The sequence below is a fragment of the Clarias gariepinus genome, chromosome 9, assembly GCF_024256425.1.
Source record: "Clarias gariepinus isolate MV-2021 ecotype Netherlands chromosome 9, CGAR_prim_01v2, whole genome shotgun sequence".
Classification (NCBI taxonomy): domain Eukaryota; kingdom Metazoa; phylum Chordata; class Actinopteri; order Siluriformes; family Clariidae; genus Clarias; species Clarias gariepinus.
The window spans coordinates 32,781,999-32,806,241 of NC_071108.1; the positions used below are offsets into that span (position 1 = coordinate 32,781,999).

General features: G+C 40.5%; 1 protein-coding gene across 1 annotated transcript; it reads left to right on the forward strand.

The window, feature by feature from the left end:
• The first annotated feature begins 323 nt into the window (after positions 1-323).
• On the forward strand, positions 324-22,949 carry ccdc92 (coiled-coil domain containing 92). The gene is made up of 4 exons (XM_053504496.1): positions 324-413; positions 11,878-12,088; positions 12,489-12,530; positions 21,423-22,949. The coding sequence occupies exons 2-4, from the start codon at positions 11,953-11,955 to the stop codon at positions 22,196-22,198; spliced, it is 954 nt and encodes a 317-aa protein (XP_053360471.1). The 5' UTR covers positions 324-413; positions 11,878-11,952; the 3' UTR covers positions 22,199-22,949.
• Positions 22,950-24,243: the final 1,294 nt, after the last annotated feature.

Below are 24,243 nucleotides of genomic sequence, written 5' to 3' on the forward strand. Positions count from 1 at the left end.
ATTAATTTTTCTTTGGAAATAACTTGTGTGCTAAGGGAAGTAGCACCACACCTTTTCGGAATTTAAGTGCTCTTCAATAATGTAAAAATCATTATTTTATTTCCTAAAGTGCTTCTGTTTTGTTCCTCAGGGATTAGTGTAATAACAAGCTTGAGACTGTGAGAGGTTTACTTGTGCGCTAATCTACATGAATTAGCTCACTTTTGCTAGCTAGTGTTTGTAACTCGGATTCCCAGCATGCTTTGCTTTATTGTCTGGTTGCTCAGGGTGATGTAGGGAGAGAGGGGGAGGGAGGAGGGGAGAGAGGGGGAGAGGGAGGGAGAGCCCGATGGCGCAGCAGCGAGCCGAGAGAACGTCAGGATGAAAATAAACACTATGTCTGGAAACACACTCTCACACCGACAATACTGAAGGTACGTGTTCACACACACCGCCGAGCGGGTCATTCGTTATTGTCTCTATTCTCATCGTTATTGTTAATATTATTACCGAGCGCTCGAGCGCATCCTTGCGCGCGTGCACCTGCCTGCTGTAATGAAGCTAACAGGCTAACTGCGCATTGAGAGACCGATATCTCACATTACGTAATAATGTTTATTACTCAGGTATGCTTGTAAAAGGGTTTATAATAAATATACGGATTTAATCTCCGACGCCGTGGTGTTGTTCCCTCAGCGTTACCGTATTGTTGTGGGTTTACACTAGTTGAGTTGTCAAAACGGTTGTCATTGGTGATGAATGAGACTTTATTTAATGTTTTCCTTTGTTTAAGGAATAATTGAATAATTTACGTGATTTTAATATGATTTAGTTTTTCATCTCCGCATTGCAGCTGCTATTTATAACGGATGTGCCTTTGGGCTTTTTTCCACCGAACTGCGCAATTTACCGTAAAGAACCATATACTGTAAATAAAAAATAAAAACAAATACCAAAAAAACTATTTACATCTACTTTAAAAAACATATACCTTAAATAAAATACTGTTAAAAAAACATATATCATAAATATCAATTACTGTAAAAAACATTTATCAGTTACAGTAAAAAATACTGTGAAAAACCATTTACCGTAAATACTGTTTATCGTAAAAGATTTACAGTAAAAAAAATATACCGTAAATACCATCTATTGTAAAATTTACCATGAAAACCTTTTACCGTAAAAACCATAAACAGTTATCCAAAAAAATATGTACCATAAAACATTTACCGTAAATACAATTTATCATAAAAACCACTTAATGTAAAAAAATACAGTAAAACCATTTATCGTAAAAACCATATACCAGACAAATGTATATATACCATATACCATTTATCATAAACTAAAACATATACCATAAAAACAGTTACCGTAAACACCATATTCCATAAATAACATTTATTGTAAAAAAAAAGAAAAAAAAATAGGTACCTAAAAACCCGGTAAAAAACACCTACCATAAATACCATTTATCATAAAAACTATTTACTGTAAAAAAACAAAACAAAAAAAAAAACAGCCATCTTAAAAAAAGATGAAAAAAATATTATTATAATAATAAAACATTAAATAAAAAAAAAAAACAGTAAAAAAAACATTTATATTGCCATTTACTACGTTGGTAAAGATTTTGGACCAATCACAGCTTAAAGACTGACATATTTAGTACATATTTTCTTAATTAAACATAAATCTGAAACAAAGTTTGTTTGTTTTCTTATAACAAATTTTGCATTCCTGTAAAATTTTCTATTTTGATCGTTTTAAAGTAAATTGTTTAGTGATTGTTTAATCCTATACAATATTAGAATGTTGCATTTCTGACCTCAGATGCTGGCATGGGCATGAGACAGGGTACACTCTGGCTAGGGTGCCGATCCATCGCATGGCACACACACTAGGGGCAATTTGAGACTCTAGGTGGGATTCGAACCGTCCAGGTTGGAGGTCTAAGGCGACAGTGCTGACCACTGAGCCACTATGCCGCCAACACGTATCATAAAGTCAGGGACGGTCTGTACTTGCAGGTTAAAACACACTTCTTGCTCTTATAGAAAAATAATAAGTGTTAGGGTGGTGTGATTAAATACTACGAAGGTGATTTAACAATTGTTCCTATACCAAACAATTGCGATTTCTAAAAACGATTCAGAAATAAAGTTAAGTGTGCCCCACTAGCGGGTTGTAAAAGAACAGCAGTGATACCAAATAAATGGCCGTTAATGAAGTGGTCAGCACTGTGGCCTCACACTTCAAGGGTTGAGGATTCGATTCCCACCTTAGAGTTTGGTGGGTTTCCTTTGGGTATTCTGGTTTTCTCCCACAGTTCAAAGACATGCAGATACCAAATTGCCTGTAGTGTGTGTGTTTGTGTGTGCCCTGAGATGGATTAGCATCCTGTTCAGGTTGCACTCCGCCCTGCGCAAGGTCTCCTGGGATAGGCTCCGCACACCGATCCCCCCCTTCCAATCCTGTACACAGGATAAAGGCGATAAAAAAATATGAATAAACGGTTTAAATATTTTCATAAATATATTTCTGATTTAGTATTCCCATTTTAAGAAATTAACCATAACTCGTCTGATTGGCCGAGCTCTCTCAGAGGGGAGGGATGAGAGGTACTTAGTGCTCCCACATTAATCACGGCATGCAGTTAATATTAATTGATGTGTGAGTGTGTGGCGTACAAACTGTGTTTGATCTAGTCTGGTGAGAACCGGTAGCGCATGCTTGATTCACAGGAACGGCGGCGTCTGTCTCATACTAAGTGCTACAAGCGAGAATGATCATGCTGACGGTGCTGACAGAAGTCGAATAATTACCACGAGTGAGTTTTAAAGCTTGTACTTGTTGTCCAAAGATTTAAGCTCATTGTTTGTGTGTGTGTGTTAATCAGCCATTGGCTTTCATCTCCGTCTTAATTCTGTTAGCTGGAGTTTTTTTTATTATTATTGTTTGCTCATATACTTATGACTTATTGTCAATGTTTTGTTTTTGTTCCCTCCGGGCAGGTCCAGAGTAAATTGATGTTTCGCTGACTGAAAGCAATAGGCAGGAGCTTCATACGCAGTAGTAAGGTGATTTCTTTTCCAAGCCCTGAGCAAAGTGTGTGTGTGTGCGTGCGCATAAGCGATGCTCGCAGACTTTCCTCTGGTGCTGTAGCTCATTGATTATTAATGCTGAAGTGGAAACGCTGCACGGTCCGAGAGAGAGGGAGGGAGAGAGACCGAAAATCGGCTTCAGGGACATGGACATAGATAGACTGGAGCTCAGCAACTGGGGACGTCGTGACAGAAAAAGAAGCAGAGACGAGCAAGAGAGAGAAAGTGAAAACAGAAACCTGAGAAAGAGAGAGAGAGAGAGAGAGTGGTGGAGCGAAAAACAGAGACAACAAAAACGGTGGAGGAGAGGAAATGGAGGTTTTAATGAGAGGTGAAACAACTAGACAAAAGAGAAATGAGGTGGAGAAGAAAAAGAGGAAAAAATGATGGCAAGTGAAGGAGACATAAGGGGGAAAAAGTAGGTCAAGAAGTGATGGAGCGAGAAAAAAAGAAATAAAACGGTAAAACAAAATAAAAACTGCAGAAAAGAGTAAATAAGGAAGGGGAGAATTGAAGGTGGGAAATACAAGAAAATGAGTGAAAAGTAAAGGTATGAAACTAAAGAAAAGGAGGTAAAGAAGGGAATAAAGAGGTGGGGAGGAGAAGAACTGAAGAAGTGGTGTAAGAAGGGGTTTAAAAATGAAAGGAAAATCATAGAGGAGAAGCAAAGAGAAATAAGGTAGAAGGGTAAAGATGCAAAAAAAAAGAGGTGAAGAAGTGCAGGAGCTGAGGGGAACTGAAGGGAAAAAAATTTCAAATAGGTGGTAAAAATGTGAAGTGATGAAAAAGGAGGTGAAGAGTTGAAAAAGGTAAAGAAACTAGGGAAAAATATGTGAAATGAAATAATGATAAAGTGGGTTTAGAGTAGTGGAAGAAACATAAAATAAAAAAATAATATTGTACGTGGAAAAGTAAATAGAGTGATGAAAGAGAAAAGGTCAAAAAGAGAAGAGTGAGAAAACGAGGCAGGGCAGTAGAAAGTGCGGCGGGTTTTCTGGGGAGGTCCAGGGGCTCGTCTGTCCTGCAGTTTGGTGGCAGGTTGCATTTTCTTTAAAGCAGACATCAGCATCAGCGCTTTAACACTCGGCTCCTCCACAAGCGCTTCCTCAGGGGGCGAATGAGTCCGGGAGCTCAGCGTTTCAGCCTCGGGGTGAGTGAGTGTGGAGCTGCTGCCGTGGGCGTGGGGTTCGGAGATATCGATGTGTGAGTTCTAAAATGTGCTTGAGTTCACCTCTTTTTATAAAAAAGAAACAAACAAAAAAAAACACAAGCACTTAGTGCGGTCCAGATCCCACAGGAACCTCTTATAGGCGCTTTGTCAACGCGTTCGAGCAGCGTACATCACGTGACATGGTTCCCATCACGTGCCTCTCCTAGAGCAGACCATCAACACTGTCCAGCGTTACGCTAGGCGAAGAGGATGAAGAGGATGACGGAGTCAGTCCGCGGTCTTCATATTGCGCTACGACGGCTAAACCCTGGGCCGGTCGATTGTTTCAAACGATTTCTATAAGCAATAAGTGAAGCTAACAACCCGAGCGCCACTGATGAGTCACCGTCCCGCGAGAGACGCCCGCGTTCTCGCTGCAACATAACCACTAAAAGCGATGACGTCATACCTGGTGATGGGAAGACGCTTGTATTTCAGGAAGCGCTCTGATGTTTTACCATCCAGTGTATTTGATATCCATCAACATCAGGGGCAGCTGAGCTCACACTAACACACACACACACAAACACACACAGACTTAGATTGCACGCAAATGTGGCTCATTAATAATAGAGCCTGTCTGTCCCACTTACTGTCCCCGGGTAATGTGGGTCGTTAGAACCCCCTTCACACAGCATGGCATCTACATAAGTGTGTGTGTGTGTGTGTGCGGTCATCAGGGTGAGATCAGATGTTTTATTCATGTTGATGACGTGAGAGAGAAAAGCTGTCGAATTCTTACCAAGTCTTACCAAGTCTGAGCTCAGCTGATGCGCTAACGAGAAGAGTATGATTACACATACCTCAAACAACACCCAGTGTATCTGTGTGAGACGTTGTGTGTGTGTGAGACGTTGTCTTGCTTCTTGTCTTGGTCCGTATTCGAAGGTGACAGAACGAAAATGGAGCACAGCAGCTGTGATGTGAGCGCAGTGATAATGATGTGAGAAAAAAAAGAAAAGAACAGGGAAGATTTTTTTTTCAGTATTGTCATCAGAGCTTTGAGCTGATTACCTGAACATAGAGGTGTGTGTGTGTGTGTGTGTGTGTGTGTGTGTGTGTGTGTGTGTGAGAGAGAGATGAGTACTGCACTGCTAGGCCTTTTATATCCATAAAATATAGCACTGATTGTTGTTACTGTACATTGATATTAGAGTTTTGTGGTAGTGATGAATATTTCTTACTCTAGCGTTTATTTTGTTTGTTTGTTTTTCCTTCGTAACGTCCACACCCTCTTGAGGAAGATTTCACAGTCAAACCTTGAACTCCTCCCCAAAACCCTTTCTCCTCTCCAGGAACCCTTATTGGTATTAGAGATATTTATGGGCTGTTAGGAACTTTTGGAATTTTGGAATTTCTTTCCACTGGTTCAGATTCATTCGATGATGTCATACGTTGCACTGAGCAGGAAGCGGTTTTGGCGCGGATCTTTCTGCCATATGTTCTCCCAGCTGAGCTTCCTACTCTCCACGCTTTCCCGGTGTCTTCCCCTGTCCCTGTCCAGCATATGAGAGAAAAACACGGTGTACCATACCATGCTGCTTGTTCCGTTCTGCACAAGTTCCAACACAACCAGTCTTGTTCCTGGAACGTCGGTTTTGCTGCGTCTCCAGCCATCTCTTTACATCCTGAAACCAGAATTGATGTCTCAAATGTACTGGTATGATTATTACTATACTATATTAGTGGCGCTTGAAAAGCAAAGTATTTTATTTATTATTTTTTTATTCTTCTTGCCTACAAAATTTGGCACATAACTAGTCTTGTACCGTTTGTCGTAGACCCATAAAAGAGGCGTCAAATCGTGCTGCTTATTCATGAACGGGATGCTATGACTTTTTTAAAGGTGGGGGGAGGGGGGGGAACCTAACATTGAGACAAACTTTGTCGGATTCTAGTGCAGGGCAAGAATTTTGTAGAAATCTTAAATTCACCACATTTGAAGAGGCTTGCAAGCTATGTCAGAGCACACCTGGCATGAGGGTATAAGTTGTACCCCTGGGGTGCAAGAGGTACCCAGATGTGCTCCTATTGGCATATTATGAAGGTACTCCCTTTTGAAACAGGAAGTGCGCACAGTTGTGTTCCCTGCTATGGTAGCTTCCATAGAAACATTAAAACTCAACCTAACTGTGGATCCCATTGTGATAGAGACATGGGGACGGGCTTATTTTACTCAGGCAGCCAATGAGTCTCTCAGGATCATTGTCAAGCTGTCAAGCCACGCCCTGGCAACCACTTTGGAGCACCTCAGCGACTGATCCCGTAGACTGTCATTATAAAAGGCCCAGAGGCCTAAGTTTTGCACCACTCAGATTTTTTTAAGAAAATAAACCTGTCTAAGTTATTATTAATATTAGTAGTAGTATTAATAGTATTAACCAAATAATCTCCTACAATTTATATAAAGTACCAGTCAAAAAGATTTGGATTTATTTTCTACATTCTAGAACAATAATGGATTTTTTCAGAACTATGGCTGCAGGTAATTACTTCATGAAGACCTTCCCAGGAAAGCAAGACCAAAACATTACATCTGCCGCAGAGGAGAAGTTCATTTAGAGTCACCAGACTCAGAAATCACCAATTAACAAACAGCACCTCAGATTAGGGCCGTTATGAAGGAATTACAGAGCAGAAGTAGCAGAAACATCTGTCCTCTTCTATAGTTTTTCGAACATCCAGACGTGCCACATTTATTAGATTTCATGATCAATATAAGAGCGGGAGCGTAGCGACAAAGGAGGAGGAGGAGGATGATGATCCCCACTGAATTATTCAGACTGCATTAAGTTTGGGCCTGATTTAGAGCCTCGAATCCACCCTACTCGTTGGATGGAATTGATGGATTGATAGACGTTGGATAGATAGATGGATAGATGATTGATGGACAGCTCAGTGGATACATAGATGTGTGAGTGGATGGTTGGATCGATGAATGATATATAAGTAGATAGATAGATAGATAGATCAGTTAGAGTCACCAGGCTCAGAAATGACCAATTAACAACCAGCACCTTAGATTAGAGCCGTTTTAGTCGAAGGATTTACAGATTATAAGTAGCAGAGACATCACAACATCAACTGTTCAAGGAGGAGATTATTGTATATTTTAGATAAACGCCTTCAGCATTAGAAAGTAACAGAAATCAGGAAAGGGCATGCGATTCACTGATATGTTGTAAAATGACAGACTGTTTGTCTGTCTCTTGTCCCTCGACTCCATTCCTTCCTCTCCCTCCTCTATAGTTCTCCAAACATCCAGATGTGGCACATTTATTAGATTTCATGATCAATATTAGAGCGGGAGCGTAACGACGAATAAGTAGGAGGAGGAGGAGAAGGCTGATGATCCTCACTGAATTATTTAGACTGCATTAAGTTTGGTCCTGATTTAGAGCCTCTAATCCACCCTACTCAGGGGATAAGTGTACATTTATGTGATTGAAGCATGTAATAATTTAATGATTCTCCGAATCAGTTTACTGTACTGTGGCACAGACTGCACTGACGTGTATTAGGTCTTCCGGTGCTTTGGAGGTTTTCGGGTTTTTGCGACGTTTGGCTGCGGTTTATATAAAATGACTTAGTAAACAGGATAACGCACAAGCTGGCGTCATAACAAACAGGATGGACCATGACCTGCTGAAGTGCTGAGTGGCTAACACCAACATGACATGGGTGGGAGTTCAGGGAACTTATTGGAAGTTATTAAGCAATGAACGCAAGGGACGGATTTCTATCCTGGATTTTCTCCTCGAGCCCTGTTTGACATTCGTAAACTAGCAATCCCGCGGTGGAGCAGGTACTGTAGCATTGCTGCCACACAACTCCACCATCCCTGGTTCATTCCTAAGTTTGAACAGTTCCTGTGCACGTGTCCTCCCCAACAATGATCAGCTAAGATACTGTAACTCACCCTGGGTGGCAATGAGTTTGTAAATCTGTGTGGTCTCCTAGCAACCGGCGAGACTTCTAATGTTAGCGTTAGCAGGTCATTCTCAACTCTATAATTACAATTAATAAATCACACACACAAACAATTACATAATTAAAAGTATAAAAGTACAAGGTTCATGTGTAAAAGATCATTATACAATTATACAAAAATACAAAAATAACTTTACAAAAAATATGCAGTAGATAACAGTAGACTGAATAAACTAACAAATAAACAGACAAATAAATTAAGGTAATAAAAATAAACTAAAATAAACGAGCTAAATAGCAATAAGAACAATCAGTGCTCCATTGACTAAATCAGAATGTTAAGACAATAACAAAAGATTTAACTTCTCAAAACTATGGAAAGGTGAGTTGTGTATACAGTATGTTAACGATCTGTCAAGTCGGCAGCGACTTCATCCTGACGTTCCAAAAATGTGAAAAGAGACGTTTCTTCAGTTCAAAGTTACCCCCCATTTGAGCGCACTGTACCGTACGTAGCCGAACTAGAGGATGAAGCGAGTGCCTCATTAGCAGGCCGAGTGCATGTGATGTTCCTGTTTGTGAGAATGAAAAGTTGACGCTCGGGTTGCAGATGAACGAAGGTCAGAGACTTATTTTAAGACTGCACCACGAGAGATTCATAAAGTCTGATCATGCAGAGACGCAGTTCTCCATCTGTAACCAGCTCAGGGTGATGGCTCTCCAGCTGCTCCTGTGCCCAGCTGTTATTAGACGCGTCAAACCCAATGCCCCCCACCCTCCCACACACACACCTCTTTAATTTTCTTTTTGTTTAATCTCTGTGTTTCTGTCTGCTGCCTCCTCGAGTAGACTGTAATGCTGTCATTAGCTATTCATGGCTCTTTGTTCTGAAAGGCGGGATGATGACGATGGGGACGAATAGTGCCATCAGGAGAGAGCAAGGCTGCACTTAATGTGTGTAGTGTGTGTGTGGGGTGTGTGTGTGACCTTGTTATTATTCCATCAGTTCCGCATTGCTTTTGGGCCGCCGGATTCAGCCATGTTCACACTGCATTTGCCCTCCAAATGAAGCTTAGAGTTTATACACACACACACACACACACACAAAGTGCACTTCCTGATGCCTATAGTGGCTAAGTGTGAGTTTAGTCAGCGGATAATAGCAGGTTAGTGTTAGATGAACATCCATCATGCAGACAGATTATAAAATTAAACATAATCAAATTACATTGCTAAAAGATTTTCTTTAATGTCTCATCCCTCTCTTTCACTCTTGCTCTCTCTCTCTCTCTATCAGAAACTTTCAGGAGGTATAAAAAGTGCATTAGACCGGTCCCATGTCCTCTCATTAGCGCTACTGCTGTGTAACTACTTTAATAAGCATTAATACTAAACAAATAATGCAATGTGGTTTAAATTTTGCAGCATTATTTCATTTTGTAAAAATTTGAAGAGGCTTGTAAGCTGTGTCAGGACAGACCCCGCGAGAGGGTATAACGACGGGGCGCAAGACGTGCCCAAATTTGCCCCATTGACACATGGAAAAGGTACTCCCTATTAAAACAGGAAGTGCTCACAGTTGTGTTCTTTGCTACGGTAATGTCTATAGGAACTTTAAAACTCAACCTAACTGTGGATCCCACTGTCAAAGAGACATGAGGGGGTGGGCTCATTTTACTCAGGCGACCAATCAGACTCTCAGGATCATCATTGTCAAGCTGTCAAGCCATAATTCAGAATGTTTTTACATTATTATGGATGAATGGGATGGATGTATGGATAGAATGATGTATAGATAGATAGATAGATGTGTGAATGGATTAATGATAAATGGATGATAGACGGATGAATAAATGACTGGATAAATGATTAATAAATGGATGGATGGATGGGTCAATAGATACATAGGTAGTTAAATAAGTGCATGGATGAATAAATGGATAGATAGATAGATTGATGGATGAATGAATGAATGGATGGTTGGGTCATTGGATTGATGAATGACTGGATGAATGGATAGATAGATAGATAGATAGATAGATAGATAGATAGATAGATAGATAGATAGATAGATAGATGTGGGGATGGATTAATGATGGATGGATACATGGATAAATGGGAAGATGATAGATGGAATTGATGGATTAATGGGTGGATGGATGATAGAAAGATGATAAATGATTGAGGTATGGATGGATTGATAAATCACTGGTTAGATAGATAGATAGATAGATAGATAGATAGATGTGTGAATGGATTAATGATGAATGGATGATGGACGGATGATTAGATGACTGGATAGATGATTAATAAATGGATGGATGGATGGATCAATAGATAAATAGGTAGATAAATGAGTGCATGGATGAATGAACGGATAGATTGATTGATTGATTGATGGATGGATGGGTCGATGGATTGATAAATGACTGGATGAATGGATAGATAGATAGATAGATAGATAGATAGATAGATAGATAGATAGATAGATAGATGTGGGGATGGATTAATGATGGATGGATACATGGATAAATGGGAAGATGGTAGATGGAATTGATGGATTAATGGGTAGATGGATGATAGACAGATGGATAGATCATTGAGGTATAGATGGATTGATGAATGACTGGACAGATGGATAGATGATTGAGGTATGGATGGATTGATGAATCACTGGATAAATGGATTTATGGATAGATAGATGATGAATGTATGGATGGATGGATGGTTGGATGGATGGTTGGATGGATGCAGTCTTGTTGGAAATGAAAACTGTAATACAGGATACTCAGTAATACTTCTCACTCTATCTGGTGAAGTTTGGTAAAGAACCACATGTGGGTGTGACTGACAGGTGTCCGTATACTTTTGGTCTGAGAGTCTGTGCTCAAAATCAAGGAGTGGGTTTAAACACACACACACTCACACTCATAAGCAGAGGAAGGAGTGCCTGTATAATGAAACATTATTGCCTTTAAAAAGCATTGTGTGAGTTCCCCCAGAGACAGTGTGTCTCCATAAGTATTGGCACCCCCCGATTTAAAGTATGGCTTTCAGTAGGTTGGGAAAAAAAATCTTTGTGGTTAATTAGCTTAAGCTCTTCCTGAAACTGGAAACATTATTTTAAGTTCACTTATTCGTAAAAGCCTTTGTGAAATTATATTTCTTAATATTTGTTTCCAGTTTCCGAGACTATTAAAATCGTCCAGTTACAGTATGTTGCTGCACCGAAAACACTGTATCGCCAACAGGGTTTACATCTTGAATAACCCTCGATACGGCATAAGAGGACGATTTTAATAGTCTCGGACTTTACAATCTCATCAAGGTACATAAGACTCGGTGCTTTTCTATTAGCCAAACACTAACTCCAAAACGTTCGACACTGGACACAAATATTAAGAAGTATAACTGGAAACGTGTAAACTTTAAACTTCTTTAACCTAAAATTTTAAACTGACTTAAAAGTTTAAAATACAGTAAGAAATATTAAACTAACACTTGAAATGTAACTTCTAGACTTTGAAGCTTTAAGTTTATTCACTTTAGACACAGTTTTACTTACAGTAAATGTCAAATCTGAACACCATGAAGATCATAAGTCTAAGTATGTCTCGCCTCTTCTCTTCTTTCTGTCCTTCCTTTTCACAGTTTTTGTGTGTGCGTGTGTAAGCGTGCTTGCGTGTGTGAGCGTGTGTGAGCGTGAATGTGTGTGAGCCGGTCATCATGGCCTCAGAGGACGTGACCTTGGAGAATCAGCTTCACAGTGCGCAGAAGAACCTGCTGTTCCTGCAGCAAGACCACGCGAACACTCTAAAGGGCCTGCATGCGGAAATACGCCGCCTGCAGCAGCACTGCACTGGTACACACACACACACACACACACACACACACACACACACACATACTATGCTTCTGAGGACTTTCCACTGATATTATAGATAATATTACCACCAGTATATGCTTTTTTTAAAAACTCTTTTAGTTTTCTCTCCTTTTTAAGACATAAAATGTTGTTTTTGTTGTTTTGTCGATTGTCGAGACCAGACACACTGCGAGATATTCCTAGTATTGTGGAGACATCTGCAGTACTTACAAAGTTAGATTGAATCATATACGCAACATTGTATATTATTTGTAAATATTTTAAAATGTTTAAGTAAGAGATCATCACACAATAATATAAAGATATTAATAAAAGTAAGAAATCTCTTGATGATGAAGCCTTATTCTCTCTCTCTCTCTCTCTCTCTCTCTCTCAGATCTGACATATGAGCTGACATGCCGAAGTTCTGACCCGAATGGTAAGTGTCACACAAACACAAACAAACACATTTATTATTTTAGAGGCAGCCTTTGGACCAGGTTTTCCTTTTCACGGCTCTACTGTGAAAAGTTTTCTTTCTTGGTGATTAGTGCTGATCCTCTGGTGGTGATTGAACCAGTTCACACTGCAGTGGGCAGTAAATAAGGTTTTAGTACCACTGCAGAAAAAAAAAACGAGGGAGGAGAGAAGAACGAGAGAAAGAGAGAGATCAGGAGAGAAATGGCCCTCTAGCCCCAAACACACACACACACACACACATATATATATTACCACCGCCCTGTCCTGTAACCTGGCAACCGCTGGCCCACCCCTGACACACACACACACACACACACACACACACACGTCTCCTGATGGATTGAACGTTATTCTAGAGTCCAGAGACAAGAGATATATGTCAGTTTGTTTATTTATTTATTTATCTGTCTGTCTGTCTGTCTGTCTGCTTCTCTACCCGTCTCTGTTTATCTGCTTGTCTGTCTATCTATCTGTCTATTTGACTGACTATTTGTTTGTCTCTCTAGCCATCTCTGTTTCTATCTATCTATCTATCTATCTATCTATCTATCTATCTGTGTGTCTGCCTCTCTATCCATTTCTGTTAATCTGTCTATCTATCTGTCTATTTGACTGACCAGCTGTCTGTCTGTCTGTCTACCAATTCTATTCTATCTATCTATCTATCTATCTATCTATCTATCTATCTATCTATTTATCTATCTGTCTATTCTGTTTATCTATCTATCCTTCTGCCTTACTACCCTATCTGTCTGTCTATCTATCTGTCTACTTGTCTGACTTTGTTTTACTTGTCTTTGATATTTGTTTTATCTGTCGTTCATCTGTTGGTTTTGTTGTTTTGTTGTTTTTCCCTGTTGACACCAGACACACCGTCAGATATTCCTAGTGTTGTGGAGAGCCTTGTATCTTCTCAAGTTATAAAAACATGTACGCGCTACAGTAAAATACTGTGTGTCCATCTTCCTTTTTCACACTTTTTGTCTTTTTCCCCTTTTGTTCTGTTCATTTCTATTGTATTTTCTGCTCCTTCTATTCTGTCCTAATTAAATCTGTTCTGCTCTGTTCTACTTTATTCTTTTCTTCATATTTCCTGTTCTGTTCTGTTCTGTTTGGTCTTTTCCATTTTATCTTGTTCTGTTCATTTCTCTTCCATTCTTTGATCTGTTTTGTTCAGTCTTGTTTTATAAGCTTCCCTTCCTCTGTGTTCTCGTCTGTTGTACTGTTTTATAATCTGTTCTGTTTAATTCTGTTTGTTTAGGATCTAATCAGTTCAGTTATTTTCTGTTCTGTTTTATTCTATCTGGTTCACTTCTAATAAACACTGCCTGACCTAAAATTGTCACATGGAAGGAAAACTCCCTATATTATTACTGATAACCTGGTGATTCAGTACATTTAGATGGTCAGCTGACTTCATTTTATTGCCACATAACGTTGTTGAGTCTCGACCGAGCGACTGATCAACCCCAGTTCATAACACTGTCTCCAGAGGCTTGTACAGTGGACACTATGCATGATGGGTGCATCGCTTCATGTGCTTCCCTTCTTACCCTGACACGCCCATCACTCTGGAATAGGATCAGTCTGGACTCAGATGAGTCACATGACCTTTTTTCATCATTTTTTTAAGTCCAATCTTTATACTTCCCAGAAAACTGAAGTGCTTTTCTGATGAGTTTTGGTCTTGCCCTCCTGGGAAGGTCTTCATGAGAGACAGTTTCATCATAAACCTTGATGGGTTTTTTAAATGCACTCGACACAATACTGTTCCAGAATAGCTGACCTTTATGTCTTAAAATAACAGCTGATTGTCACTAAATTACCCAATGCCATATGTGTTATTTCATAGTTTTAAAATAGTAAAATTCAGGATTGTTCTAGAATGTAGAAAATAAATCCACTTGTGTCCAAACTTTTGACTGGTACTGTTTATCTTATCCTAACATAAAATATGTCATAACCAGAGGTGAGTAGAGTAGGCAAAAGATGTACTCAAGTTAGAGTAGCTGTACTTCAAGAAATATTACTCAAGTAGAAGTAAAAAAAAAAAAGGATTTGGGGAAAAGATACTCGAGTACTAAGTAACTGTTTCATCATAATTTCTTATTTTTTTAAATTATGTAAGCAGTCAGACAAAATGATAAAATAATGTACAAATTGTGACATCGAGGCTATCATCTTTACAAAATAGCAAATTAAGGAATAAGAAACACAAATTTCCTAATCTCCTTTTTTTCACAATATAAAGCATGTGTAATAAGTGTAAACTATTTTCAGTGTAAGATGTAACTATTCCAGTGTATATTTAGTCGCCTTGCAAATGACTCAGCAGATAGAAAATAACATTAGAACTACATTATATACTGTACAAGAGGTCTCACTTTACCATAAACTGTATTCAGCTGAACAAATGTAAGAAACCTATATTTTTTAGGCTCTATCTTATTTGCTAATTATATATTTGAAGATCGCAACATTAAATAAAACAGCTAAACTAAGCATGACAACAAAGTTTGCTCCACATTCTGTGTGGTCATTTGACTTCATGCAGTTATTGGTTTCGCGGCTGATTGATCAACTGGATTGATCAATTGAGTCATGTGATCATTGTTGCTACATCTGATTGGTGAAACAGTCACGCGGTAGATCAACCGGCTGCACTTCTCTGGCAAAAATAAAGAATATCTAAAGTGTCGTATAATAGGTTAGAAAAGTAAAGTCGAGTGGAGCCGAATGTAGCGGAGTGAGAGTATTATTGCTTCTTCACAAATCTACTCAGGAAAAAGTAAAAAGTATGGTGCAGTAAAACTCATAGAAGTACATATTTTTTTCAAAAACTTACAGTACTTAAGTAAATGTAACTCGTTACTACCCACCTCTGATTATAACATATTTTATTGTGACCCTTTATGTTCTGTTGCATCGTGTTCTATTCTACTCTTATCGTGTTACATTCAGTTATTTTAAATTGGGTTCCATTCATTTGATCTTTTTCACTTTTTTCTTTGTTCTTGTCTTGTCTGTTGTTCTTCGTTCTCTCGCTTTATCCGTCACACTCTCAGCTGCGACTCGTTTTCTTCTGCATTCGAGCGTAGGCTCTGTGTTTCCGTGTCAGCTCGATCACAGCGTTACTCTTTAACTGCGAGGTGTAGAATTAAATGAATCTTTGCTGTGCTGTATGATGTGTTCCTGCTAAAGAGCCTGAGCTGACTGAGCGATTAAGATGAGTCCTCCGTAGTGAAGGCTGCAGCTCAGGAAACAAAGTAAAGCAGGACTAAATCACGTTACAGCGGTGCGGCTCTGGAAAGTGAAATAAAAAGCCTGGTGAGCTCCTGTAAAGGGCTTTTAGCTCTCCGCTTGCGTACTCACAGTAAGTGTGATGTTTCTGGTGTAGCGCCTGCGTTTGGCTAATTTGATAGGTGTCTGTCTTCTTTGGTCCCTGATGCTATTTTTGTGGTGATAAATAAAGGAATTGGGACATCAGAAAGCCAGGGGTTTCATTCTCACTTTTTTCATATGTGGAAAATTCGCTTGGATATACAAATGTTTTAATTAAATATAATATGTAGTTATAATATAATATAATAAAACACGCTTCTGAAACGAATTATGCTCGCAATTAAAGGTTTCACTTTACTCAGGTGTAGCTACTAAATGTGAAACACTTTTAAACACACACACAAAATAAAGTAAAAAAATCATGATTGTGTGGACCAGTAATGTATAACTGTACACAAGAGACAAGGAATTAGCTGATACACACTCCAGTGTCCTGGAGAGGAAAAACTGAACATTTCTGCCCAGTACGGACTCACTCACTCACTCACGCATGTCATTTGTATTTGTAGTATTGCACTATTATAAAATATAAATATATATATAGTCACCAGGGGTCTGTTCTTCGTATGTCGCTTGACACATCCGAGATAAACTGACACATCTAAGATGAGATCATCATGCTAATTACGATCTGGCTAGGTTGGTTCTTTAGGCAAGATCAGGACAAATCCACAACAATCGAATCCAGCTAACTGAGTTAGCGACGTACGAAGAACGGACCCCAGTAATTAGAAACTCATAATGTTTTTTTGTTCGTTTTTTTTTCTAATCAGGCAAATTGGCGTGTCTGGAAAATTCAAAGCAATTAATAATTTTCAAACAAGAGTGTGTGATGGGAATTAGCTCTAGTCATCAGTTGTTGTTGTTGTTGTTGTTGTTGTAGAGATGGCACAGGAAATAAGATTACACACAGCAACGCCATAGCAGCACTAATGCTCTTGGGTTAATGCATTATCTGTAGTCTGTCCTGTCTGGACAGCCTGTCTCTCTCCTCTCTCTTTTTTTTTCTCCTCTCCCTCTTTTTAGAAATATGAACTGTTACTCAGATCTGGTTAAAACCTGCACGTGGTGTGTAAGCAGCCTGCACGGTTAATCAGTCATCATGGCTCGTTGATTGACAGCCGTCATGTCGCGTCTCTCGGGCTTGTGTCAGACAGATGTCCTTCTGAGTGTAAGAGAGTATACAGTAGAGACGTAATTAGGTTTACACATGTATGTGATTATGGACTGGCGTGACCGGAAAGGTTAGACAGAGAGCTGAGCTCATGTGTGAGTCACACCACGCAGTGACATGAGCTCATCCTCTAGACTACTTCTGACGGAGAGAAAAAGAAAGAGAGGGAGAGAAAGGGGGCGGGAATCTCAGGGGATCTTATAATCCTGTTCGATTTCTATTTCAAGTGCAACAACGATGCTATAAATGAATGCCACATATAGAACATAATTAGGAACAAAAGATAATGTATTTCCGTTGTAGCCTCCCCAGTGTATTCACCGACATTGTGATTGTTAAAGTTCGCAATTTGTTTTTATATTTTTAGCATAATTGCTTATGTGGCTTGCTGTAAAAGAAACAACAACAAAAAAACACATGAATTAATATTTAAATGAATTTGGTGCACCATTTTAAAAAAAAAATTAATGAAACAAACAGCACAGCGGTGAAGCGGTCGCCTTGCACCTGCATGGTCAAGGTTCGATTCCCGTCTGTCTGTGTGCGTGGAGTTTGCTTGGTGGGTTTCCTTTAGATGGCACCAGGCCTCCCTCGCCCCTGTACAGAATGGTAAAGTGGTATAGTGAATGAGTATAAATAAAATTAAACTTGTTTTGTTTATAGTTGATAATCCGTGTTGAAGGACGTTACTTTTTAAAGTAACTAATTACATTACAAAATTACTGTCTTTAAAAAGTAATCAGTTAAATTACGGCGTTACTTTCTGATAAAAGTAACTCGTTCGAGTACTTTTCCATTGCAGAAAATGAAAACTCCTTTGTGATTCCTCATGCGTGTTGTTTTAGTCAAGACCTTTATAATTATTCTACCATCATCACTCAGCCAAGTTTGGCCCATAATCTGTTAACTACTAATACCCCTATCTCACGTACGTGGTTTCGCGCGGTAAGTATGGATTATCATGATTCAGCGCGGGTTTTGGCGCCGTAAGTTTTCCATCTTTCTGTTCATCGGCCCTCACATAGTCAACAGAGGCGGTGGGTTATTGGGGGCGGGGCTTGTAAGACCACTTTCACACACACACTAACGGATTGGGAATGACTGCTGTCTGGCTCACGTATTTACATAAATTGTCTGAATAACGGATTACATTTTTGAAAAATTAACTAAATAACTGAGTACTTAAATAGCGCTCCTAACGCGTTTGATTACTCGTTACATCAAAAAAGTAATTCAAGTACTCTAAGGCTTACGTGTGACACCCAACACTGTTGATAACATTTAATGTCCGTAATCCGAGTCACTTCCTGTTTTTAGTTGTAGCAGCATTTAAACAGCATTTCCTTCACTGGCTTCTCTTTATTTACCAAAATAAAGAATGATGCAGAAACCCGGTACGACACGCTGACACTGGAGACTCCTTCCAGAACTGCTGATTAAACATCACCTTAAAGAAAAACTTTTTGTTTTGTTGGTAAGTTCTTACCTTAGAAATGATAAGGTAGTTTGTATACCGCTGTAATGCTGTAAGGGGGTTTACTGCAACGCGTTTCTTACAATCGGGTTGTTTGACGCAGGGGAGATTACACTGTAATTAATATTCAGAAAACTTTTAAATTAAAATACATTAGGCAGCAGATTTTTATATTCTTTTTTTATAGCAATTGAACCCGGGGCCTTCCACCTGGGGTTCAACATTTAATTAATTACAGATGACACGTATATTACCTATAATAAATTGCAGCCTTTTGCGATTTGTCTGTACCTCGGTTTAGATTTATTTAAAGTAATTAACCTTGCAGTGCTACAGTATGTGTTATGCAATAATGCTACAGTTTTTTTTCCCCCTCATGAATAGATGCTACCAATGAAACAGAGCTTTATTTCCTGCCGTATTGCAGCGTCTCTGAAATAACCAGCGTTTTACAGCAGCAGTAACTTCATTACAGTTTTAAAATGAGACGGCAGTCTTTCAGACGCAGCATGCGTCCCCTGTTTACAAGTGACACCCTGGAGTCTTGCCGTGACCGATGTGTTTGTACGTCACGTCTCGAGAGCGTATTTATTAGAGGAGTTTATTAATTATCATCGGGTGAACGGGTCACATTAGAGACGGTAGTTTTGTTCAGTAGTTTTATGAGTTGTGTATCTGCTGTACAGAGTCTGTGTGTGTAAGAGATCTACAGCTCCTGACCAATCAGAGAGGAGAGCTCAGTGTCACCGTGTGACAGATGTTCCTCCGCAGTACATGCAGCGGACTGTGTGTGTGTGTGTGTGTGTGTGTAAGAGAGAGAGAGAGAGAGAGAGAGAGAGAGTGATTGGGAAACGGCAGGAGACGCGAGATCTATGGTGTAATGTATGTGTTTTATAGACGACTGGATTTAAAATGCAACAGCACTTCCACCTCGATCCTGGAAAATGTAGTTACAGTAATGGTTGGATTCTGTGTGTGTGTGTGTGTGTGTGTGTGTGTATGTGTGTGTGTGTGGAGCATAAGCTGAAGGTCAGTAGATGGTGAGACGCTTCTCTACACTCATATCGATTAGCACTGTAACAGGAGACAGCTCATTTCTCTCTCTCTCTCTCTCTCTCTTGTTCTCTCACTCTTAGTCTCCCCTCTTTTATCTGTCTCTCTCCCTCTCTTACGTTCTCTCTGTCTCTCTCTCATGCTTTCCGTCTCACATTTTCTCTCTCTCTCTCTCCTTCTCCTTTTCTGTCTATTTCCCCCTCTAAAATTCTTCCTCTGTCTCTCTCTCTTTCTCTAATGCTTACTCTCTCTCCCTCCCTTTATTTCCCTCATTCTGTCTCTCTTACTCTCTCACACTTTCTCTCTCTCATGCTCTTTCTGTCTCTTGCATCCTCTATTTCTTTCTCTCTTTCTCTCACACTTTATCTCTCCCTCTCTCATGCTCTCCCTCTCCCTCTGTCCTTTGTGTAGATCTGATCAGGTTGCAGCCCCACCCTGTTTAACTGAGAGAGCGAGAGAGCGCGCACATACAGTAGATAGAATTACTTTGAAATTTTCTAAAAATAGGTGTAAGTGCGTGGCGTGACTAGTCGCTATTTGTTGCGTGCAGGAAATCTGCTGTTTCGCACGTAATCAGCTTTCAAAATACATGTATTTAAATGTTATTACTCACAACATGGATACAAACATCTGTTTCATTATTATTATGAATGGAGTGAGGATTATTATTATTATTATTATTATTATTATTAATATTGTTATTAATATGAATTTAAAGGTGCAGCTTTACTGATACCAACCGGCGGTGTATTTCTGTCTCCCCGGGCTGAAGGTCGTAGGAGGACAGAGTCACAGAGACGATCAGAGAGCTGATGAATGTGATTATTCAGGGAAGGCAGCGCTGCCCCCTACAGGCTCAGTGTAGGAACAGCATCCTGTCAAACATTAAGTGACGGAGGTCAGGTGCTGGAACGGAGAACGTGTGTTTGTAATTCCTTAATTATGATGAGTAACCGCATTACGGTGAAACATACGGCGGAGACGTTGGACCTGTTCCACTGAAAAGGCTCGTGAACTTCTCGGGTTTCTCTGACTACATGGGTTTAGTCTTGGTTTCCTCATACCTGAGATTAACAACTAAAAAACACGTGAATTAGTGACTGATTTCTCATAGGTGTGTGTGTTTGTGTGTGTGTGTGTGTGTGTGTGTGGTCAGCTCCAAAGGTTCCTATGGAGCCCAAAGGGACAAGGGGGGGCAATAAAAAATGGGACATGGGTGGGGAAAAAAAAGGAGAAGGAATAAAAAAAAAAAAGACAGGACCCAAGTCAAGTTTTGGGAGATCTTGCAAACATTTTGCGAGATCTCGCAAAACTTAACTCTTAGTGTTACCAGTTTAGTTCGGCAGGTGGCAGTAATGCCAGTCTTGATCCATGGACCGAGAAGGGGCGTGTTACAGATCGAGTCCAACTGAAAGCTGGTTGCCAACCGCTAGAATATAAAGGAAGAAGAAGAAGAAGCAAATGTGGGAAAGTTAATACTCGGATTACAGTTAGACGTGCGTGGTTAAACAGGCACGGAGAGAATTACTGAGTAGGGTTCTGAGTAGCTGAGTTTTTCTTTCAGCTCGGCCTAAAAGACATTCAGTTTGTACTCTGAGCTAGCCCTTTCCACGTGGTCTAGATTTTTTTTTTTCTTCTCCAGTTTTTTTCCTCTCGTCAATTGTCACCTTTTTTTTTTCCTTAGATTTTTTTTCCCCCTCAACCATGTCTTTTTAGGGACTCTGTAGATTCCCGGACTCTTTATCTCCAAATAATTCAAAGATCTGAATTGTTCATGAAGCTGTGTGTGTGTTGTGTGTGTGTTGTAGATGACGGCGAGGCACGGTGCAGAGAGCTTCAGCGGCGCTGCGAGGAGCTGGAGGAGCAGCTGAAAGCCAAAGAGCAGGAGAACACCGAGCTGCTGCGTGAGCTGGAGCAGAAGAACGCCATGATCTCGGTTCTGGAGAACACCATCCGCGAGCGCGAGAAGAAGTACCTGGACGAGCTGAAGCTCAAGAGCCACCGGCTGGCCGTGTTATCCGGCGAGCTGGAACAGAGGGCTGGCACCATCGCCTTCCTCACCGCGCAGCTCCACGCCACCAAGAAGCGCCTCCTGGAGGGCGGGGCCGCCTTCAGACCGTCCCCGCCCGCCGAGCCCCGCCTCGACTCACCCACCCACGGAGCCGGCAAGCAGCCGGACACGCCGCGCAGACGCATGCGCAAGAGCCTGTCGCAGCCGCTGCACTGCGAGTACACGGAGCTCTACAGGGCGGGCGCGGCCGACGGCCGGAGGGTCGTCCTCAGAGAGCCCACGGGGGCGATGCCCGACCCCGCACCGTTTCTCCAGGCCCGAGACACACCCATCAACCCCGACGCGCAGCCGGCGCTGTGCCAGCGACCCCCCGTAATCCCGCCCATCGCGTCCACATCGAGCCCCGCCCACAGCCCTGTACCGCCGAGCCCTAGGCAGCAACGAAGCCCCGCCCACATCGGAGTGGCACACAGGATTCATCACCCACCCGCAGAAGTGGAGACGCTCGCTGTGGATCAGGTTAGCGGAGAAAAGGTGGTGCGTAAACCATCGGGCGCTGACAGAACTGTTTAACACACACACACACGCACATACACACACATACACACACACACACACACACACACGCACAAATTACAGCCAGTACAGTATGAGCAGGACTGAAAAGCAAACCATGAAGCTATAGAAATCACACTATGTATCTCTCAGTACTATAATATCAAAGTAATTAATAATGTAGCCACACACACACACACACACACACACACACACACACACAAACAGCCTGAAGTTCACAGTTAAAACACTGGGACGGTGATGTAATCAGGAGAGCGGATGTGTGCTGCTAATACGACTTAACGAGACACGAGAAACGCGTCAGCTTCTGTATAACCCGCTGATTATGCAAAGCTGCAACGAGCAAGAACAAGACGAGTTTTCACGTTCGGTATCGCGGCGCTTTTTTTGGACGTCGGTCAGAAACGAGTGTGTACGCATGCCAAATGTTACACTTTCCCTCACCTCATTCACACTTCCACGCCAACTCGCTTTCACTCAGCGTCTGGCTCACGGTCGGGGTTTTCATTATTTTTTTGTTTGTTTGTTTTTGTTCTCTTGTAAAAAACAAACTCAATATCAACAGCCAGCTCTTCTCATCGCCTCTCATCATACAGTAGACGCATATTTACAGATGATGCGCACTGCGGTAGTAAAGCAGGTTTGCACTGTCCCTCTGTCCCTCTGTCCTTCTGCCTCGTCTGTCCGGCTCTCGCTCACGTGACTGTAGACTCCTGCTGCTTTCTTAAACTGTAACATATAAAGCAAGTGATTATACAAACAAACTGGCTTTGTGGAGGCTTCTTTTTTTATGCATACACTATGTGTTGCACACACTACAATACTTCCCTGAGTACAATCATGTGTAAAGGTTATTGCTCCCTCTTTTTCTTCTCAAAAATATATAGATATTTTGTTACTGCACATCAATTTGGAAAAGGTAATCTGTAAAACTCATTTCCAAACACTTTGGAGTTCAACGTTGTACAGAGATAAAGATTATTCACAAGTCAAAATCATTGTCAAGACAAGTGCCAGTTTTCCCAGGAGTGGGCGTCCCAGCACATTGACCCATTGACTGTCTGGCGGCTAAAACTTGGGTCCTTCAACAGGACAATGATCTTCTGAAGCACATCAGTAGATCTACATCAGCATGCTTAAAAAATAAAAGATTTTTTTCAGAAGTTTTGGAAAAGTCTAGTCAAGTCCAAACATCAACCCAATTGAAACGCTGTGGCGAGACGTTACGTTAAGAGAGCTGTGCTTCAGGGAATGCCGAAAAAACCTCAATGAACCTATTCAATGAGTAATATATATTTTTTGAAGGCAGTGTTGTAAAGAAGGATGCTGTGAGGGAATTATTTATCAGCAATAACCTGAAGTAAAGTAAATCACCATGCTATTGAATCATGGGGCGCACTTAGTATTGCCCACATTGTTTTTTTTCTTTTGGCTTCATTTTTGTTAAATAAATAATGATGCTGGGGGGAAAAAAGGCAATATGTTGTCCGTCTGAGGTACTAAGACCTGCTGTGATCAGATGATTTTTATGGTTTTACACACCAAAAAAACACTAGAATTAAAGAGGGGACACTAACTTTTACACATGACTGTACAGTATATTACTTTTTTTTTTTTTTTTACTGTAACTGTGTATACCTGTGTGTGTTTGTGTGTGTGTATATATATATATATATATATATATATATATATACATACACTACTATTCAAAAGTTTTAGAACACTTTCTAACTCCATGATGGTTCCTGATTTTTATTTCTTTCTACATTGTAAAGGAATGCTAAAGGCGTCCAAAAAATGCATTAATCTCCTTTGAACAGTTAATGGTGAGATGTTTCTGCTACTTCTGCTCTGTAAAGACTTCATAACGCCTCTAATCTGAGGTGCTGGTTGTTAATTGGTCATTTTTCAGGCTGATAACTCTAAATGAACTTCTCGTCTGCGGCAGAGGTAGGTTTTGGTCTCGCACTCCTGGGACGGCCTTCATGAGAGCCAGTTTCATTATGGTGCTTGATGGATTTTGCAAATGCATTTGACAATAC

Bases quoted from the DNA above. Each gene is read 5' to 3' on its own strand.
- ccdc92 (XM_053504496.1), top strand. From the start codon at position 11,953: ATGGCCTCAGAGGACGTGACCTTGGAGAATCAGCTTCACAGTGCGCAG. The intron at 12,089-12,488 runs GTACACACACAC...TCTCTCTCTCAG, and splicing joins CCTGCAGCAGCACTGCACTG to ATCTGACATATGAGCTGACA. The intron at 12,531-21,422 runs GTAAGTGTCACA...TGTGTGTTGTAG, and splicing joins CCGAAGTTCTGACCCGAATG to ATGACGGCGAGGCACGGTGC.